General features: G+C 35.0%; 1 protein-coding gene across 1 annotated transcript in view; it reads left to right on the top strand.

The window, feature by feature from the left end:
- Window positions 1-20,907, top strand: part of FKTN (fukutin) — a 65,742-nt gene that overhangs the window by 23,871 nt on the left and 20,964 nt on the right. The window contains exons 5-6 of the mRNA XM_051986961.1: window positions 3,873-4,150; window positions 14,778-14,910. Of these exons, the coding sequence (XP_051842921.1) occupies window positions 3,873-4,150; window positions 14,778-14,910 (411 nt within the window). The remainder of the gene's footprint in view (window positions 1-3,872; window positions 4,151-14,777; window positions 14,911-20,907) is intronic.

The following is a 20,907-nucleotide window of genomic DNA, read 5'->3' as shown; positions in this document are numbered from 1 at the left end:
GCTTAGCACTGGTGATACATAGAAAAATAAAAGACAATCCCTACTTTGAAGGAGTTCTTAGTCTAATAGTGGGGACAATCTGCAAAAAATATGTACTATAAAGCTATATATAAGCAGGCAATAGAAGGATGATACTAGAATTAAGTGTTGTAAAAAAAGATGATAGATGTGGATGAAGAAGAAGATAGTTTGGTAGTAGACCTTATTTAAGATACTATACTAAATAAGAGGAGAAAGGAAAAATTTCATAGTAAATAATTTCCACAAAAATGGGAGTATAAGAGTTGAAATAAATAATAAGTTTAGAGACAGTATTTTGCAAGGTATAAAATTAACACCAAGATGTTTTGGGAGGGAAATAGTATATGGAATATAAGGGTGAAGCCAAAACATTTAGATAGGCATAGGAAAATTCAACTTTAAAAAGCAATCATCAAGCACATAAAATTTCCAAGGCACTGTATGAGGTATTAGAGACAAAAATGAAAGCAGTCTTGCTTCCAGAGTTTATGTTCTCCTGAGACATAGAATTAATACTGTATTTTGTAGAAATGGTGTCTAGAGAATCCAATTGGTATAGTGAAAAGAGCAGGAGTTCTCACATTACATCTTGTCTCTAGCTCCTTACTAGCTGTGTGACTTAGAGCAAGTCACTTAACCACTCTGATCTCCAGCTTTTCATCTGTAAACTCCAGGTGACATCATAATAATAATAAAGAACTGAACTTACAGGAGTATTGTGAAATAAGCTATAAAGCACTTTAGAAATATAAATTGTCATTATTGTCAGTACTACTAACATCTGCCAGTTATTTTTTTATTTGTTTATTGGATTGTTTTATTTTCAGGTCCAAATTCGCTCTCTTTTCTTCCCTTCCTCCTCCCCCGCATCATTTAACAAAACTTGTTACAAATATGTATAGTGAAGCAAAACAAATTCCTATGTGGCCTTATCTAAAAAAAAAAACTTAAAAAAAAAAAAGCCTCAGTCTTCACTCTTGAGTGTATTCCCTCCATCCAGAGAAATTCTAATATGTTGAATTTTGAGGGTTTTTTTTTTTTTAAGTAGGAAAGTTAAAAAGGTGGGGTGATGATGCTCCAGACCTGTGACTTTATTGGTGTTAGGAGATTCATGAGGAAACTGAATCTACTATTGCATATTAGTAATTGTTCTTCATCTTCAATGTTATCAGAAATTGTTTAGGGAGCTGAGAAATTAAGTGAGTTGCCTCAAGTCACAAAGCCAGAATTGTAGTGGATCATAAGGCTCCATTGTCATGATTCCAGTACCCACTGTCTAGCCTCTATCTACTGCTGTTGCTTCAAGCACACTTTCACTATATGTAATAATGTTGGAAAAAATAAATTATCCTACAACAGATTAAGAACCATGTAATAAATTCTTTTATAATGGTATTCTGTTATAGTAACAAATTATAATATAAGGGTACTCATGAAAGCATTGCTTTCTTTGAAATGCTATGGAAATATAAAGTTATTAATAACTAAATTTAGACCAGCAGGCTTCACTTTAAATAGTAATAATGGGCAGATTGATGTTATTTTTACTTTGTTGTAAATTCTGAGGGACAGATTACTTGAACAGTCTATCATCTAGCAAGTATGTATCAAATGCTTTCTATGTGCCAGTCACTATATCAGGAATTGGGGATATCAATGCAAAATCAAGACAATCCCTGTCTTGAAAGAGCTTACATTTTGATGGAAACATACACACAGTATTATTATAGATGCAAGCTAAATAGAGCACGAATCATATCAATTAGGAAAATCATGAAAGGTCTCTTCAAAGAGATAGCACTTGAATTGTAGCTTGAAAGAACTAAAGGGGTCCAAAAACATCAAGAATATTTCAGATACAGAGAAAAGCTAAGAAACAAGTAGGTATATAATTAGCCTAGAAAGATAGACTACAGCTAGATTGTAAAACATTTTAAAGGTCAAAAAGAGAGTTTCAGTTTTATTCAGTACAATAGGGAGTCACTCAAGTTCCTTGACTGAAACAACATGTTCACATCTGAGTTTTAGGAATATTATTTTGGTAGCTATATAGAGGATAGATGCAACCCTTTTTACTCTTTCTTCATCCCTTTCCTTGTGCTCTAAAATCCAATTATACTGTCCTTTTTGTTACTTCTAGTGCATGATACATTTTTCCCCAATGCCTAGCATTTTGACTGGCTGCTTGCCATACTTGGAACTCAATCATCTCTGCCTCCTGGCTTCCCTAAAGTCTTAGCTAAAGTCCTATCTTCTGTAAGAAGCCTATCCTAGTCCTCCTCCTTCTTGCTGCCTTCTTTCTGAGTTTATCTTTAATTTAACTTGTATATCTCTTGATTGCATGTTTTCTTCTTTATTAAACTGTACGCTCTTAAGGAGACAGGACTGTTTTTTGCTTTTCTTATAATCCCAGTACTTATTAGTACTTGGTTCATAGTAGACACTTGATAAATGCTTGTTGACTAATTCATTAATTAAGAGGTTGTAATAGAAGGAAGTAAGACATGGTGAGGGTCTGAACATAAAATAGTTATGGTGTGAGTTGACAAAATGAGATTGAAGTGAAAAAATCTGATAAAGTATAAACCTGGTTTGGTAAATGATTATTATATAGAGAGTGGGAATAAAGAACCAAGGATGACTTGTTAGTTTCATGGTTGGTTAGCTAGAATAATGGTGCAATGGTTAACATAAATAGAAAATTAGGAGGGGAAGTGGAGGAAAAAATTTTGTTTTGGATAGGGTGAGTTTGAGATGCTCATGGGAGATAAAAGTGAAGTCCATTATTCAATTGGAGGTGGGATTAGAGATCAGAAGAAAGATGAAAACTATACTTAGAGATCTGGTAATCATTCCTTTGGAGATGGGTCATAGGATCAAATGAATCAAATGTAGATAGAAAAAAGGAAGGGGCTCAGAAGTTAGCCCTAGAATACATACATGCATTGAAAGCAGGAAATGCTAAGGATACTGAGGATTGATTGGTTTGATTGATATTATCAGTAAAAAGTCATTAAGAAATGAACTTATTAATAAGGCTTTATGTCAGAAAAAAAGATTCTTATAATTAAGAGTTGTCCAAAAATAGAATGGGTAGCCTCAGAAGGTGTTGGGCTCTGCCTCCTTGGCGATTTTTAGGCAGATATTAGACAATCACTTCTCAATTTTATTATAACTGGGATTTTGGGTTTGTATGACCATTGAGGTCTCTTTCACTTCTCATATTCTGTGATCTTGTTAACAAAACCCAGAAAGGAGTTTTACAGAAGGAAGAAATGGTTAGTGATATCAAACAATATGTAGGATTGAGGAAAGATCATTCAAATTAGTAATAGATTATTGGGGAACAGTGAAGAGAGTAGTTTTAATAAAGTAGTGGGGATGGAACTAGGTAATGAGTAGGAGATGAGAAAATGAAGGTAGTAAATATAGTATGTGACCTTCAGATATTCCTTTACCTTTCTGTATCTCTGGCATTTTGAAATGTAAGTAAGCCTAATGTCTGAAAGATACCAGTTGTGTCCTTGGTAAAACTTCTCTCCCTTCCTCCAGTCTTTGGCATCAGTACTCCATCTCCTATCTCAGTCTCAAGGCTTCAAGGGTGGAGGACCATTTCGGTATGAAATAGTGAGGAATTCCTTGAAATCACTTATATTGTGTGAAAGACACTTCCTTAAGCTTCAGTTTTATGATCCATAAAGTGAAGATTTGGACCTTTGTGATCTCTTAAAATTTTGCTAGTTAACCTTTTGATCTCATGATCACTTAATGTATTTAGTAAGCACCAATCAGATTTAGCTGTTCATCTTTGACTTTAGCTGAAGCTTTAAAGGAAACTTCTTTGATTCTAGGAGAATTGGTTTCAAATAGCTGAGAGAATGGGATTCCAGTGCCTAAAGATTCAGAACAAAGATCCCCGCCTAGATGGAATAGATTACCTCTCTGGAACTGAAATCCCCTTGCACTATATCCTCAAGCTAGCAACTCATGCCATTCACCTGGTGATTTTCTATGAGAGAAGTGGCAACTACCTCTGGCATGGACAGTTACGACTTAAAGGACACTCAGACAGAAAGTTTGTGCCTTTTCGGAAGTTACAGTATGGTCATTATCCAGGAGCTTTTGACAGGTGAGTTCAATAGTATGAAAAAATGAATAATGTTTGCTGACATCATCGTATGACTTTTCTTCATTGTGGAAAAATGTAATATAAAATTAATGTAATCCAGTTATAAAATTCAAAAAATGTAAAAATATGATTATCAAATTAAATTCTAATGGTAGTCATGCTAGATCAAGCACACATAATCATGATTTGTTTTGTATAGGAAATACTAGCCAATCTCTTCATTTCATTTAAATATTTACTTTTATAAGGATTATATCTATTTCATGGATTCCTTAAAATTGTAACAGAAACATTAATATTAAAATAGCTAGTGAAAGCATCATTTGAAAATGTGTGTGTGTGTGTGTGTGTGTGTGTGTGTCTGTCTTTGTATGTGCTCATCATATGAAAGCCTCTTCCTTCTTTGAGGAAGAGCAGGTGAGTGGAGTTAGTGATTAGAGAAGAGTAATTTTAGCCCTTTTCTGAAGAGGAAAGCAAATATTTACTTTCCCCTTTATTTTAGTAATATTAAGTTCTATAATTTCTGGGAGTTGTCCATGCTCTTTGGTTCCTTCTTTTTGTCGTCTTTGGCTATTTCCTTGCTACTATAGTACCTCTTCAAGGGCAGAAGAACAATAAATTAATTTAACCATCTGTTTTAGGTTTTTGTTTTGCTTTTTTGCTTGTTAACAACTGTTATAAAGTGGGGAGAACATAAAATTCAGTGGCTGCTAGCAGAGTTTGAATTATAAATAGTTTTTCCCTCTCCATGCTTTGGCTTCCTTCAATTAACATCAGTAGTACAATTGGCTTAGTCATCTAGTCCATCTTTAATTCTTTGACTCCTTATGTCTTAAGCTGGGAGGCACTGTTATAAGATAGAAAGAAAATTAGACTGAGTCAGTTTCTAGTCACGCCTCTGCCACCAACTAGCTATGTGACTTGAACAAGTAATTTCTACCTCTGAGTTTCAGTATTCTTAAGGAAAATGTAAAACAAGCGGGCTGGACAAAGTTGCCTTGGAACCCTTCTAGCTCTAAAAGCTTTTATCATACTTTAAAGGGGGTAAGCTAGATGGAACATTTTTACTTATCCTAGTACCTTAAAACCAATCTTTCTCTCAAATATTATTAAAATAATTGAGCAGCTTTCCACTTTAATCTAAACAATGGGAATTGTGGCTAAAGATTTGAAGGCTGTGTCAGCTTCATAACAAATTGGAGCAGAAATGTACTTCTTTTGCTTTATTAATGTCCAAATCTGACAATCTAAGAAGTCCCCAGTTGTCGTTTAGAAGTGAAAACAATATTTCTTTTGAAAAATAGTTATATTAAAATCCAACACCCATTCCTACTAAAACCACTAGAGATTATAGGAATAAATGAACTTTTTCTTTAAATGATCAGTAGCATCTATTTAAAACCATTAGCAAGCATCATGTGTAATGGGGACAAACTAGAACCATTCCTAGTGACATCAGGAGTGAAATAAGGCTGTCCACTATCACCATTGCTATTCAATATTGTATTAGAAATGCTAGCTTTGGCGATGAGAAGAAAAAGAGATTGAAGGAATTAGGTCATGAAGAAACCAAATTATCACTCTTTGCAAATAATATGATAGTATACTTAGAGAATCCTAGAGAATCAACTAAAAAACTGCTAGAAAAAAATCACAACTTTAGCAAAGTTGCAGGATACAAAATAAATCCACATAAATCATCAGTATTTTTATATATTACCAACAAAGTCCAGCAGCAGGAGATATAAAAAGAAGTTCCATTCAAAATAACTATTGATAGTATAAAATATTTGGGAATCTGTTTGCCAAGGGAAACTCAGGAACTATATGAGCAAAACTACAAAACACTTTCTACATAAATAAAGTCAGATCTAATCAACTGGGAAAAAATCAAGTGCTCATGGGTAGGCTGAGCGAATATAATAAAAATGACAATACTGCTTGTTAATTTACTTATTTAGTGCCATATCACTCAAACTCCCAAGAAATTATTTTACAGAGCTAGAAAAAATAATAACAAAGTTCATCTGGAAGAATAGAAGGTCAAGAATTTCAAGGAAATTCATGAAAAAATGCTAATTAAGGTAGCCTAGCTATGCCAGACATAAAACTACATTATAAAGTAGCAGTCATCAAAATCATTTGGTACTGGCTACGAACTAAGAGTAGTAGATCAGTGAAATAGGTTAGGATCACAGGACAAAATAGTTAATAACTATAGCAATCTAGTGTTTGACAAACCCAAAGACCCCAGCTTTTGGAATAAGAATTCACTGTTTGACAAAATCTTCTGGGAAAATTGGAAACAAGTAAATTAGGGCTTGACCTACACCTAACATCACATACCAAGATAAGATCTAAATGGATTCATGATTTAGACATTAAGAGTGATATTATAAGCAAATTAGAAGAACATAGCATAGTTGACCTCTCAGATCTGTGGAGAAGGAAGGAATTTGTGATCAAAGAAGAACTGGAGATCATTATTGATCACAAAATAGATAATTTTGATTATATTAAGTTAAAAGTTTTTGTACAAACAAAACTAATGCAGACAAGATCAGAAGGGAAGCAATAAACTGAGAAAACATTTTTTACAGTGAAAGGTTCTGATAAAGGTCTCATTTCTAAAATATAGAGAATTGACTCAAATTTATAAGAATTCAAGCCATCCTCCGATTGATAAATGGTTAAAGAATATGAACAGACAATTTTCAGATGAAGAAATTAAAACTATTACTAATCATATGAAAAGATGCTCTAAATCACTATTGATAAGAGAAGTGCAAATTAAGACAACTCTGAGATATCACTACATACCTCTCAAGATTAGCTAAGATGATAGGAAAAGAAAATGACATACGTTGGAGGAGATGTTGGAAAACTGGGACACTGATACATCATTGGTGGAGTTGTGAAGAGATCCAGCCATTCTGGAGAGCAATTTGGAACTATGCTCAAAAAGTTATCAAACTGTGCATAACTTTTGATCTAATAGTGTTTCTATTGGGCTTATATCCCAAAGAGATCTTAAAGAAGGGAAAGGGACCCACATGTGCAAAAATGTTTATGGCAGCCCTTTTCGTAGTGTCTAGAAATTGGTAATGGAGGATGCCCATCAATTGGAGAATGGCTGAATAAGTTATGGTATATGAATGTTATGGAATATTATTGCTCTATAAGAAATGATCAAGAGGATGATTTTAGAGAATCCTGGAGAGACTTACATGAACTGATTCAGCTAAGTGAAATGAGAAGAACCAGATCATTGTACACAGCAACATCAGTATTATATGATGATCAATTCTGATGAATGTGACTCTTTCCAACAATGAGATGATCCAACAGTGATCTAGTGATGAAGAGAGCCCTCTATACCCAGAGAGGGGACTGTGGGAACTGAATGTAGATCACAATATAACATTCTCACTTTTTTTTTTTGTTGTTGTTCGTTTGCATATTGTTTTCTTACTCATTTACTTTCTTTTTTTGCTCTTATTTCTTGTGTGCAGCAAGAGAATTGTATACATATGTTTATACACATTGGATTTAACATATTTTAACATGTTAAACATATATTGGATTGCTTTCCATCTAGGGGAGGGGATGAAAGGAAGGAGAAAATCTGAAATTCAAGGCTATGCAAGGGTCAGTGTTGTCAAATTATCCATGCATATGTTTTGAAAATAAAAAGCTTTAAAATTAAAAAAAGAAAAGAAAAATAGTTATATTTATGGGATTTTAAAGTTTTGTATAAAATTCTTTAATTTATTGTATGTCTTCATGATCATTAGAAGATATGTCAACTTTTAGCCAATGTGGCTGCATGAATGAGGGCAATAATGTTCAGTTCCCCTTTAAAACCCAAGATTGCACCATGCCAATTGATCAAAAAATCCAATGAGAAACCTCTTATACCTTAGAATTGCACACAAATTCAGCTTAGAAGTTTACAGGTGAAGAAAAAGCTAGCACCAATTCAGGCAAACAAACTAACAGTTTCCTACTGTGACCAGACATGGACCTACCTATAGCCTGCATCTGTATCTGGAGGTAGCAAAAACAGAGAAAGCCCCAGGATGATTAGAAACCCTCAACGAATACCTTAGAAGGTAATAGTATAGTATCTTCACGTAGCACTTTTAGTTCTTAGCACTCTGTGATAAAATTCCTTAGAAGGCCCTGAAGATATAAAAACAACATTAAAAAAAAGATATAAAAACCTTGTTTGGGGTTTAGTATCAAAACTTAAATCCCTTCTATTGTGTTGTTAAATCTTTTCACTTTTACAGATTCAGGATTGCCGAATTTGCTTCAGATACTGAAGGGCTTACATATGAAACTAAAAACAAACATTCCTCTTCTGTTTTATTTTTCACATTTGACAAAATTCTGATAATGGAAATGTTTTAAATTTGATAGAATTCTAGTATCAGACTTTGGGATATGACAATTTCCAAGGAAAAGAGTTGTTAATTTAAAGAAAAATAGTGATTTCCTTATGTTAACTGTTTTAAACAGAGTTCAAGAATTGAATTTTTAACTCAGAAAGAACCAATATATTTTTCTTGCTTGAAGATGTAGAATTTTTTTTCTAGTTCTAGCCAGATTTTAAAGTGACCAGTTTAGTAAAAATATTTTGAAAAATTGGCTTCAATTATAGATTATTTTGGATGAACTATAATAGCTATTACTCTGAACATTTATCCCTTGTGCTTGCCTTCATCTTACCCCCTTCCTTTTTTAGGTGCAGTCCACAAAGACATGCTCATAGATGGGAAATATCTGCTTCCAGAAAAACATGATTTTTGGAAAGTTTGTTAAAGATTAGGGCCTTTATTCTAAAATGAGTCCATTCATTCATGAAATAGTATTTAAAATTTACTATATTAAAAAAGAAGAAGAGGGAGCAGCTGGTTTGGGCAGTGGGTAGAACACCAGCCCTGGAATCAGGATACGTCACACTTCCTACCTGTGTGACTTTGGGCAAGTCACTGAACCCAGTTGCCTTGTGCCTTTTTTTCCCTTCTCCCCCAAAAAAGATTCTATTATATAAAAGTTGCAGCTCAGTGATCAGTGGATAGAGTGCCAGACCTGGAGTCAGGAAGACTCCACTTTGTGAGTTCAAATGAAGCTTCAGACACGTACTACTAGCTTGGTGACCCTGGGCAAGTCATTTAGCCTTGTCTGCTTCAGTTTCCCTATCTGAAAGAGAGCGAAGAAAGAAATGACAACGTATTCATTTATCTTTGCCAAGAAAACCCCACAGAGGGTCACAGAGTCAGATTGGATTAAAAATGACAAGAGTATCACCCCTGTGCAGACACTGCAACACGAAGAGCAGTAAATCTTTGGTTGGAAAACCTGTATTCAAATTCCATTTCTGATGCCTCTTGAATTACCTTGGACTAAGACATTTAACTTCTTCTTCTTTTTTTTTTTTTAATAACTTTTTATTGATAGAACTCATGTCAAGGTAATTTTTTACAGCATTATCCCTTGCATTCACTTCTGTTCCGATTTTTCCCCTCCTTCCCTCCACCCCCTCCCCCAGATGGCAAGCAGTCCTTTACATGTTGAATAGGTTACAGTATATTCTGGATACAATATATGTGTGCAGAACCGAACAGTTTTCTTGTTGCACAGGGAGAATTGAATTCAGAAGGTATAAATAATCCGGGAAGAAAAACAAAAACGCATGCAGTTTATATTCATCTCCCAGTGTTCTTTCTTTGGGTGTAGCTGCTTCTGCCCATCTTTGATCAATTGAAACTGAATTAGCTCTCTTTATTGAAGAGATCCACTTCCATCAGAATACATCCTCAAACAGTATCATTGTTGAGGTATATAATGATCTCCTGGCTCTGCTCATTTCACTTAGCATCAGTTCATGTAAGTCTAGCCAGTCCTCTCTGTATTCATCCTGCTGGTCATTCCTTACAGAACAATAATATTCCATAGCGTTCATATGCCACAATTTACTCAACCATTCTCCAATTGATGGGCATCCATTCATTTTCCAGTTTCTAGCCACTACAAAGAGGGCTGCCACAAACATTTTGGCACATATGGGTCTCTTTCCCTTCTTTAGTATCTCTTTGGGGTATAAGCCCAGTAGAGACACTGCTGGATCAAAGGGTATGCACAGTTTGATAACTTTTTGAGCATAGTTCCTAATTGCTCTCCAGAATGGCTGGATGTAGTCACAATTCCACCAACAATGTATCAGTGTAAGACATTTAACTTCTCTGGGCTTCTTATTTATAAAATGGGGGACATGGACTAGATAATCTCTAGTTCTTTCTGTTCTAAATCCAGTCAGCCACCAATCAGTAGTCAAAAGTCAGTAAGCATTTATTAAGTGTCTACTATATGCTAGACATTGTCCTGGATGCTGGGGGATCAAATAAAATCCTAGCTCTACAGAAGTTTGCATGCAGGTGTATAGTGTGTATTCTCTTGTCTTCAGTTAATCAACATACATTCTTTAGACATTTGGTAAGTGCTGAGTGAGCAAAACTTCAGTTTATAGGAGGAAACTTATGCCTTTGTAAATCTTCAGACAGAAGCTCTAGAAGGGCAGAAAAATTTGTGTGATGATGTGTTAGGATTCTTACAAGGTGCTAAGTCAGTTATCTAATTTAGCATGATACTTAACAGTTCTCTAGTTCACTACAAGATTCACACCTTTAAGAGAGCATATATAAGCTAGGAGCCTCAACCAGGAGTCAGTCCAGGACATTCAGAAGTCAAAAAGGACAAGCCCACTCTCGGAGGTAGAGACAGATCCATTCCATTTTCCACCTTTGTGCTGGTTGGAGACATTTGGAGGGAGCTAGAGACAGAAGCTGGCAGAGGCAAAGGACTAGAAGCAAGAGCTCTCGGAACCAAGGAGAGAGATAGGCCTCTAAGAAAACTAACTGGGCCCAAGGAAGGAGACAAGACTTGAAAGAGAAAATAAAGGATTTGGACTTTAAGTCCTGGCTGCTTTTGGGGTGATCACTCTGAACTGAAACAAAGGCTGCTCTCAGAAGTCTTCCCAAGAAACCTGCTCCCAGAGGAACATTACACTTTAGAGAAGAATATTACATTTTGGCACCTGAATGTGGGACAGACACGATCTTGATTTCAATGGAAAAGCCTCCAATCCTGATTTCAGTGGAAAAGTCTCCTCAACCCAGAAATTAGGGTGGGTACAAAAATTGAAATTTTGTTAAAGAGCTAAAGTAGAATTTCATCTAAAATAGGACAGATATGTAGAAAACAGCCTTCTTTTCTTCTTCAAGGAAAATGTGTCAAAAGCTTGGTCAGACTGATAAAAAATGAAGGTTTAATTCTAACTTGGTAGCAGATCATTGATCTTTTAAAAACTGTATAGTACACATCTCCTTGGTTCTCTAAGGAAAAAGAATTAGATCCAAATGAGTGGAAATTAGTAGGAGATCAACTATGTCAATTCTACAATGAAAATGGAACTGACTCAATTTCCAAAGACACACTTAATACATATAATTTAATACAACTGGCTGTATGAAATTATATAAGTTATAGAATAAGGAAAAAGAAGAAAAAGCAGGAGGGGGAAGTGCCAACTAATCAGATAAGAATGGAGTTAAGTACAATTTTGAGTATGATACTTCAAATCACAGGAGAAATTAGGTCATTTCACATCCCCTGACTTACTTCCCTCAATTAACCCTTCATGGGTAGAGAGAGAAGGAGAGGCAGTGACACAACCACCCATGAAGCAGCCTATGACAAGATTAGAAAAGGCATTAGTTAAGGCAAAAAATGAAGGACAGGATGTATCTTATTTAATACATGCATACTCTGTGATTGAAGAGCTTGACTCTTAAGGTCAAAAAAGGAGAAGATACACTCCCTATGATTTGGAAAAAATTAAGGATTTGAAAAAGGGTTGCACTCTATGGGGCTACATCATCTTATGTTAAGATGTTACTAGATAATTTGGCTTATGAAAGCCTAAACTTTAGTGACTGGAAATCCATATCAAGGACATGTTTAGAACAGGGACAAAACTTTTTGTGGCTTTTGGAGTATCATGAATTATGTAGGATTCAAGCCCAATGAAATAGGCAAACAGGAATTAATGTACAAATCACTTTTGACCAGCTAGCAGGTGAAGGTCAGTATGGAGAAAATTCAGCACAGATTAATTACCCCACAATAGCTTATGAACAGATTGCTAATGTTGCTATAAAAGTTTGGGGTACCCTCCCAGGAAAAGAGTGAGGGGAAGCCTTCACAAAAATAAAGTAAGGTACCAATGAACCCTTTTTGGATTTTGTGGGATGTTTGCAAACAGCTGTCACAAGAACCATTGGAGAAAATGAAGCTACAGAAATAATGACCAGACATCTGGCTAAGGAAAATGCCAATGAGGCTTGCAAAAGAATTATATGGGGACTAGACAAAAATGCTCCTTTAGAGAAGATCATAAGGCGCTGTGCCACAGTGGCCACAAATGCTTATTATACCCAAACTATGATGAACATGGGAAGACAGGGTCCCTCTTGGCAAAGGACTTCTAGAGAAACTTGTCAATGTTTTCAGTGTGGAAAAGTTGGACATTTGAGAGCTCAGTGTAGATATGGAGATAAGAGTGAGAAGACAGGCTGAGAGAAAACCCAAAATCCCATGTCCAAAATGCCACAAGGGCCTCAGATTGTAGATTGACCCAGGGAAATGAGAGGCAGGGCCCAGCCCCAAGATATCATACAAAAGACAGATGAGGCATGATGGCAGCTGAGTTACACCCAGAAAGTCTTTAGAAGTCAGGACTCTGATGTAATATATCAGCCAAAAAGCAATCATATAGCAGAAAGGGATTACAATTGGGGAGAATACAGGCCTTTTAACCCAACAGGGCAGTGTCTAGTGCAAATAGCTCCAGTGTAATTGCCAGATGATGGGGAGAGATTTAGAAAGTGGTAAATAGAAGGAACTAGATAGGTAAACTACCTGGGAGAGAGGGTTTGCTTGTATTCCTATAGATAGAGAAGGATGGGTGGTAACAAGCACCTGGGGAGAGACAGAAAAGGAAAAAAAATCTCAGAACAAAGGAGAAGATCTACGAAACATCTGATACTGAAAGAGCATGGCTGATAATGAGACTGTTGCAGGATTTGAAAACCAGCAGGAATCATTGGATTCTCTAACATAAGATAAGACTATTGCAGGACTTCAAAACTTGCAGGAATTATTGGATTCCTGGCACATGAAGTAATGGACAATAGATTCCTTTTGGACTATTTATAGGACTTATGGACGTATAATTCCTCATGTTGATTCTTGTTATATCACTACTATCCTATATTACTATGTGCTTATGTAATTCATGTAATTATGTTTAATACCTCCCATTTTGGTGGATTTATGTTTACCTGTTTCAAGTGAGCCCCTTTAGAAACCCGCTAATCTGATTTGATTTCCCATTTCCTTTGGTGTTTTCATCTCCCTTCCTAAGACATCATGGAGGGTATAATCACCTCCTTTTATGGTGTTTTCACTCCTTTTTTTGAGCAGTCAGGGAAGGTGTGATCATCTTCTTTTTTGGGGTTCTCACATCCTTGAGAAGTCAGGGAGGTCATACCACCTATGTTCTAAAATCAGAAGAAAGCAGGAGATGTTAGGATTCTTACAAGGTGCTAAGTCAGTTATCTAATTTAGCATGGTACTTAACAGCTCTCTAGTTCACTAATGTACTTAGTACTTATTAGAGTTCTACAAGATTCATACCTTTAAGAAAACATATATAAGCTAGGAGCCTCAACTAGGATTCAGTCTGGGACATTCAGAAGTCAGAAAGAACAAGCCCACTCTCTGAGGCGGAGAAAGATCCATTCCATTTTCCACCTTTGTGCTGGCTGGAGACATTCAGAGGGAGCTAGAGACAGAAGCTGACAGAAGCAAAGGACTAGAGGCAAGAGTTCTTGGAATCAAGAGCTTGGAACCAAGGAGAGAGATAGGCCTCTAAGAAAACTAACTGGGCCCAAGGAAGGAGACAAGACTTGAAAGAGAAAATAAAGGATTTGGACTTTAACTCCTGGCTGCATTTGGGGTGATCACACTGAATTAAAATGAAGGCTGCTCCCAGAAGTCCCCCAAGAAACCTGCTCCCAGAAGAACATTACACTTTAGAGAAGACATTACAATGATGATTTCACGTGAATCTCTCAGATGTGGGAATAGAATTCATCACTCTGATGGCCATTTCAACATGTTGTGCTCAGGATTGCCTCTTTTCCTTATTGCATTAATTCTAAGTTTCTAGAGCTAAAGACACTCTAAGCAGCTTTCATTCAAAGGAAATTGATGGCTTTGTATTTGTCAATACTGCTAACTTCCTACTGAAACCTGAGAGAATATTTATTAGTACTTGCTATTTTAAAATTTACTCATACAAAATACATAAATCACATTAATTTGGGCGATAGATTATCCTCAAGTTGTTAATTTATGACTTAAGTTGACAGTAGTGAAAATGTTTTTAACATGTCCCATTTTTGCTGATGTTTTTATATGTTAGAAGAGGATACAGTGTAATTGTTCTTAGCACAGTGTTCTGGTTCAGAATCCTAATTTAAATTTTATGTTTTCTCCTCAGGCCAGAATTACTACAGGTTTCTGTTGATGGACTAGAAGTACAGATTCCAAAGGACCTTACCCACTTTCTAGAGGAAGTACCCCATTCTAGGTTTATTGAATGTAGGTTCAAAGAAGCGCGTGCTTTCTTTCAGGTTAGTGACATTCAGGAAATATAACTTTGAAAATTAAAATAGGCTTCTGTTTCATAAAATTTATGAAAATTATATTAAAATTTTTCAAATTATGAATTATAAGTTTATGAAAAAAGCCAAACAAAACTTCTGTCAACAGAATTGTTGATTCATAAATAGTTTCTTTGGGATATTTTGTTTTAAGGAGAAAGAGTGGCTTAACTTTGAGAATGTAATTTTTCAAGGAATAGTTTGCTTCTTTTGAGTCCCTTTTTGGGAGAGTAAGGGAAAGTTCATTATTTTTATTTAATACCTCAAAACCATTTATTTTTTTCTGTGTACTTCTCACATGTTTGAAGCAGAATTTTAGAATAGAAGAGTTAGAAAGAACCTTAAGAAGTCAAATAGTTCAACTTGTTTCCAGGTAGGCCTGCCTATTAATTATATGTACATAATATAGTCTGTACTGTTTTTAAAAATGTCAAAGGATAAAAATTCTCCTTTGGATCATGGCATCATGCAGTATTACAACACTTTATGAATAAAATCTCCTTCTCAAAGGAATGATATTGAGAAATTAATTCTGAAAATCTTGTACTGTTTGAAGATAAATAAAATATGAGAATGGTTCTTTTGAACTTTATTCTTTACTGGTGTGAAAGGCTTATAAACTGAACTCCATGAGTTGACATGTAGTGGAAATACTACATATAGACAAATCACTCATATAACCAAGTTTGTTGAATACATTGGCTTCCTTAATCCTATGTGATCTTCTAAATAGGAGAGATAAATGATAGTTAGAAGCAGGATTTTTTAGCATTCAGAAATCAGGATGAAGATTAGTGCTATATGTCCTATGCCATTTGCAGATGACCTTAATAGTCACTTAACATTTTCTGCTTTGGTTTCTCCTGTTGAATAGGAACCCTGCCTTTGTAAAGCTATTAGTGATTTTCCAATGAAATATGCTGTTGAGATACACACACACACACACACACACACACACACACACACACACACACACACACATCTATTTTATGGTTTATCTGCTTCAAAATTTTAATACCAATCCAATTTTCTTCTACGATCTTAACATTTTTCTTGACTTTCTCCGTATTCCATTAATAGTGCAGATCAGAGAATGTAAACTGATTATATTAGTGGCTGAAGCCACTTCTCCCTTTGAAGCTATTTTTGAGATCTGTATCTAAACAAAACCAGATAAAATTGCAGGAAACAATAATATATTTAAAATCTAAATTACCTAGAGGTCATTAGCCATTTTTGGATTGCAATGTTTGTTACAGCACCTAATGACAAAGAAAATATGTAACCATTGCAAATAGCCTTTTTTTTTTTTAAAGGGAAGGCAAGTTAATAAATATTTATTAAACATCTGCTATATACTAGGCACAGTACTAACCAACATAGATTTTTTAAAACAACAATTACAAAAGACATACAAGAAGTACAAGAAGTATAACAAATACTTGAGAATTTAAATTTTTTTTTAAAAACAACCTAGTTACATTCTATATAAGTATCAGAAGTTCTAAAGCTTAGAATAAGTGCTAACCAACATATTTTTTAAACAAGTACAGAAGACATATAAGAAGTACAAGAAGCATAACAAATAACTGGAGAATTTAATTAAAAAAAAAAAAAAACAACATAGTTACATTCCATATAAGTATCAGAAGTTCTAAAGCTTAGAATGAATTGAAGCTAGTTTCCTTAATTTTGCTGTTTTTCAGATATAATTTTTAGTTTCTCAGGTCCATAGTTTTTCCACACAATTACCAGTTGGAATACCTATCTTCCTCACAGCTATGCTTGTAAAATTACTGTTCTTCAAAGCCTAACTTAAGTAACATCCCTCCACCAATATAATCAATTAGTCAATAAACATTTATTAAACCTTATGTGCCAGGCACGGTGCTAAGTGCTAAGAACTACAGAATCCTGAGACAAATAGGAAGTCACATAACTGAATCAATTAATTAATTGAAAAGATGAAATAGTGTTCAACTCAATGGCAAACCTGGGAGAAGAGAGCAGGAAAAGGAGCATTGGGAGGACAATCTAGGTCAAACAGGTAGGAGGCAAGACCTGAAACCAAGTTGAAGACATTGTCATGATCTAACAGAATATGTCAAGGAAACAAAATAATCATAGAACTTATTTATTAACAGAGTGGCAATTTGTCCACTCCCTTAATGCTCTAGCAGCATGCCCTTTTATAGTAAGCATCTTCTACATTCCTTCCTATTCTTTTTTTTTTTTTAATTTTTTAAAATTTATTTTATAATAACTTTTTTATTGACAGAACTCATGCCAGGGTAATTTTTTACATTATCCCTTGCACTCACTTCTGTTCCGATTTTTCCCCTCCCTCCCTCCACCCCCTCCCCTAGATGGCAAGCGGTCCTATATATGTTAAATAGGTTACAGTATATCCTAGATACAATATATGTATCCAGAACCAAACAGTTCTCTTGTTGCACAGGAAGAATTGGATTCAGAAGGTAAAAATAACCTAGGAAGAAAAACAAAAATGCAAGCAGTTTATATTCATTTCCCAGTGTCCTTTATTTGGGTGTAGCTGCTTCTGTCCATCCTTGATCAGTTGAAACTGAATTAGCTCTCTTTATCGAAGAGATCAACTTCCATCAGAATACATCCTCATACAGTATCGTTGTTGAGGTATATAATGATCTCCTGGTTCTGCTCATTTCACTTAGCATCAGTTCATGTAAGTCTCACCAGTCCTCTCTGTATTCATCCTGCTAGTCATTTCTTACAGAACAATAATATTCCATAATGTTCATATACCACATAGCATCTCTTATGAGCCAGTGTTAATTGACAAGTATGACATAAAGTATTTGATGAAATTCTTTCTAGTAAGGGTATTCCATGCTGAGGAACACATCAACAAATGATGTGTATCTGCTATACTTAAGGTACCATGTAATTAGTGTGACAAATAAAAAGAAAGGGTAATATGTCAAGCAATTTATAACCTGTTGGGGAAGGTGAAAAGAAACAATGAAATAATTATAATTTGAGGCAGAATGTGAGGAAAAAAGTGATATGGGAGTTTGGCCATAGAAAACTTAACTTATTAAAGAACTATTTGAAATTCCTATCCCTTTGGGGAGCAGGAATACATAAACCATACTGTTCATGTAAAGTTACATAGTGGTGAACAAATGAGCAAAAATATCTTTGTGGGAATAATAATCCTCCAGAACAAGTGACATCTCCAGTTGTCTAGGCTCATTACATTCAGATAGATACAGATATACAAATACATAACTATAACTATTTGGGAATCTGTAAATATGGATATACATAAATATATATCCTTATCTATATAGGGCTCTCTATAACAATATCTTCTCTGTCTATATGTGGAAAGGCAGTATAATATATAAGATATTTTATAATGTTGAGAATTCATGAAGATAATAAGGTTTTGAATTCCAATGTAATTGCAGTCTTAATTTTATTCAGATTTTAATGGAAAGCACTTAGGAAGCATCTGAGGAAAGGCAATGAATGATGAATGAGAATAGATCTTAATGTAACCATTCGAGTTGGATGTAGTTGGTTTTGCTTTGCTTTGCTTTTTTTCCCCCTTAAACAAAATCAATATGCAAGATAGTAATGTTGCCTGGAGAATTCTGTACTTGACAAAATCAAGTCTGAGCCTTGCATTCATTCATTCTGCATCATGTCCATTCGTGCATGAAGATAGGCCCACAACTCAATATTTCCCTTTTTCATTTTGTGTATTGGTATTTCTGCTATGATGTTCCATGTCATTTTTATCTTTAGTATATTAATTTTTCCCTTTCTTTGTCTTTGCTGTCTTCAAAGCTTTGATTGGATTGCCCCAGGTCAGTTATCTAATTAAAGTATTTGTATACTACTTTTAACACTTAGTAGCAAGGAAATTTAAATAATTCTGCTGAATTTCTTAATACAAAATAAATGAACAAGGGTAGGTAAATCTAATAGGTGATTGAATTTTTGCTTCCCTCCCCCCCATGTCTGACTCTTCATTATCCCATTTGGGATTTTCTTGATAAGAATCCTGGAGTGATTTGCCATTTCCTTCTTTAGCTCATTTCACAGATGAGGAAACTGAGGCAAACAGGATTAAGTGATTTGCCCAGAATCACACAGTTGGAAATGAATGAGGCCAGATTTGAACTCACAAAGAGGATTCTTCCTTACTCCAGACCTAGTACTCTATTCAGTGCACTGTTGCCGTAATAGGATTACCTTTTTTTTTTTTTTTTGCCATACACAGACTTTAAAACATATTTGTTCTCTTCACAGTTAAAGGTTCTGATAAAGGCCTCATTTCCAAAATAGAGAATTGACTCTAATTTATAAGAAATCAAGCCATTCTCCAATTGATAAATGGTCAAAGGATATGAACAGATAATTTTCAGATGATGAAATTGAAACTATTACCACTCATATGAAAGAGTGTTCCAAATCACTATTGATCAGAGAAATGCCAATTAAGACGACTGGATGGATGCCCATCAATTGGAGAATGGTTGAGTAAATTGTGGTATATGAATGTTATAGAATATTATTGTTCTGTAAGAAATGACCAGCAGGATGAATACAGAGAGGCTTAGAGAGACTTACATGAACTGATGCTGAGTGAAATGAGCAGAACTAGGAATTCATTATATACCTCAACAACAATACTGTATGAGTATTCTGATGGAAGTGGATTTCTTTGACAAAGAGACCTAACTCAGTTTCAACTGATCAATGATGGACAGAAGCAGCTACACCCAAAGAAAGAACACTGGGAAATGAATGTAAACTGTTTGCATTTCTGTTTTTCCTCCTGGGTTATTTCTACCTTCTGAATCCAATTCTCCCTGTGCAACAAGAGAACTGTTCAGTTCTGCACACATATATTGTATCTAGGATATACTGTAACCTATTTAACATATATAGGACTACTTGCCATCTAGGGGAGGGGATGGAGGGAGGGAGGGGAAAAATCGGAACAGAAGTGAGTGCAAGGGATAATGTTGTAAAAAATTACCCTGGCATGGGTTCTGTCAATAAAAAGTTATTATAAAATTAAAAAAATAAATAAATAAAGCATATTTGTTCAAATGAAAGCTCAGAAATCATCTCTTCCAACCAGTTCCTAAAGTCAAATCCTTGGGACAACATGTTGGACAACTAATTATTCAAACCCTATTTGGAGGCCACTTAGTGAACTCACTACTTACCCCCTTTTCAACAGGAGAACTTTTCCCTCAGAATATAATTTCTCAGACATCATGTAAATTTATTCTTGTGCCTATGCTAAATTCAGTAGTTTATAGAGCTATTTTTTTGTATTAGATACTGGTAATTTTATTGGCGTAGGACAATCGTAGGGAGGAAATACCCTCTTCCAATGAAAAGTTGCTGCAACTTACTCTTCAGTATTTAGTTGTCTGAGACACTGATGATTTTACTTGGTATCACACAGTTAGAATGTTTCTAAAGTGGGACTCAAACTTAGGTTTTTCTAACTTCAGTTTTAAGTGCAATCCTGTTTTTAATTTAGGATAGATCCTGAAATTTTTTTCTTAAAGCTATTATCAATTAATTTCCTTAAAAGATTTTAAAGTGGTGAGGGCTGGAGCTAGAGCTTTTAGAGAAGACAGCCTTTACTCATACAGCATGTATGGCATCCACATTGTTCAAAGCTCTGGCCCTACATAATCCCTTGCTATTGTTGTTTGAGAAGACCTCCACTTCTCTGTTTTGGTGGTAGGTGGATGATCTGAACCAGAGATTTGAGTCACTTGTCCTGTATTATAACTTGAGAAGTAGATAGTCTTCCAAGTTTCCTGATTTATTTTCTATGCCTGCCCTGAGTATCTCATCACCTCCAGGTATCCGGTATGTCTATGCTGACTCATATCATTCTTGTCAGCAAGAAAAAAATCAGATAAACTAGTTTTTTTGTTTTTCTTTCTTCTT

The sequence above is a fragment of the Antechinus flavipes genome, chromosome 1 (genome assembly GCF_016432865.1).
Source record: "Antechinus flavipes isolate AdamAnt ecotype Samford, QLD, Australia chromosome 1, AdamAnt_v2, whole genome shotgun sequence".
NCBI lineage: Eukaryota > Metazoa > Chordata > Mammalia > Dasyuromorphia > Dasyuridae > Antechinus > Antechinus flavipes.
The sequence above is the reverse complement of the archived record's forward strand: the minus strand, read 5'-3'. Positions and strand labels throughout refer to the sequence as shown.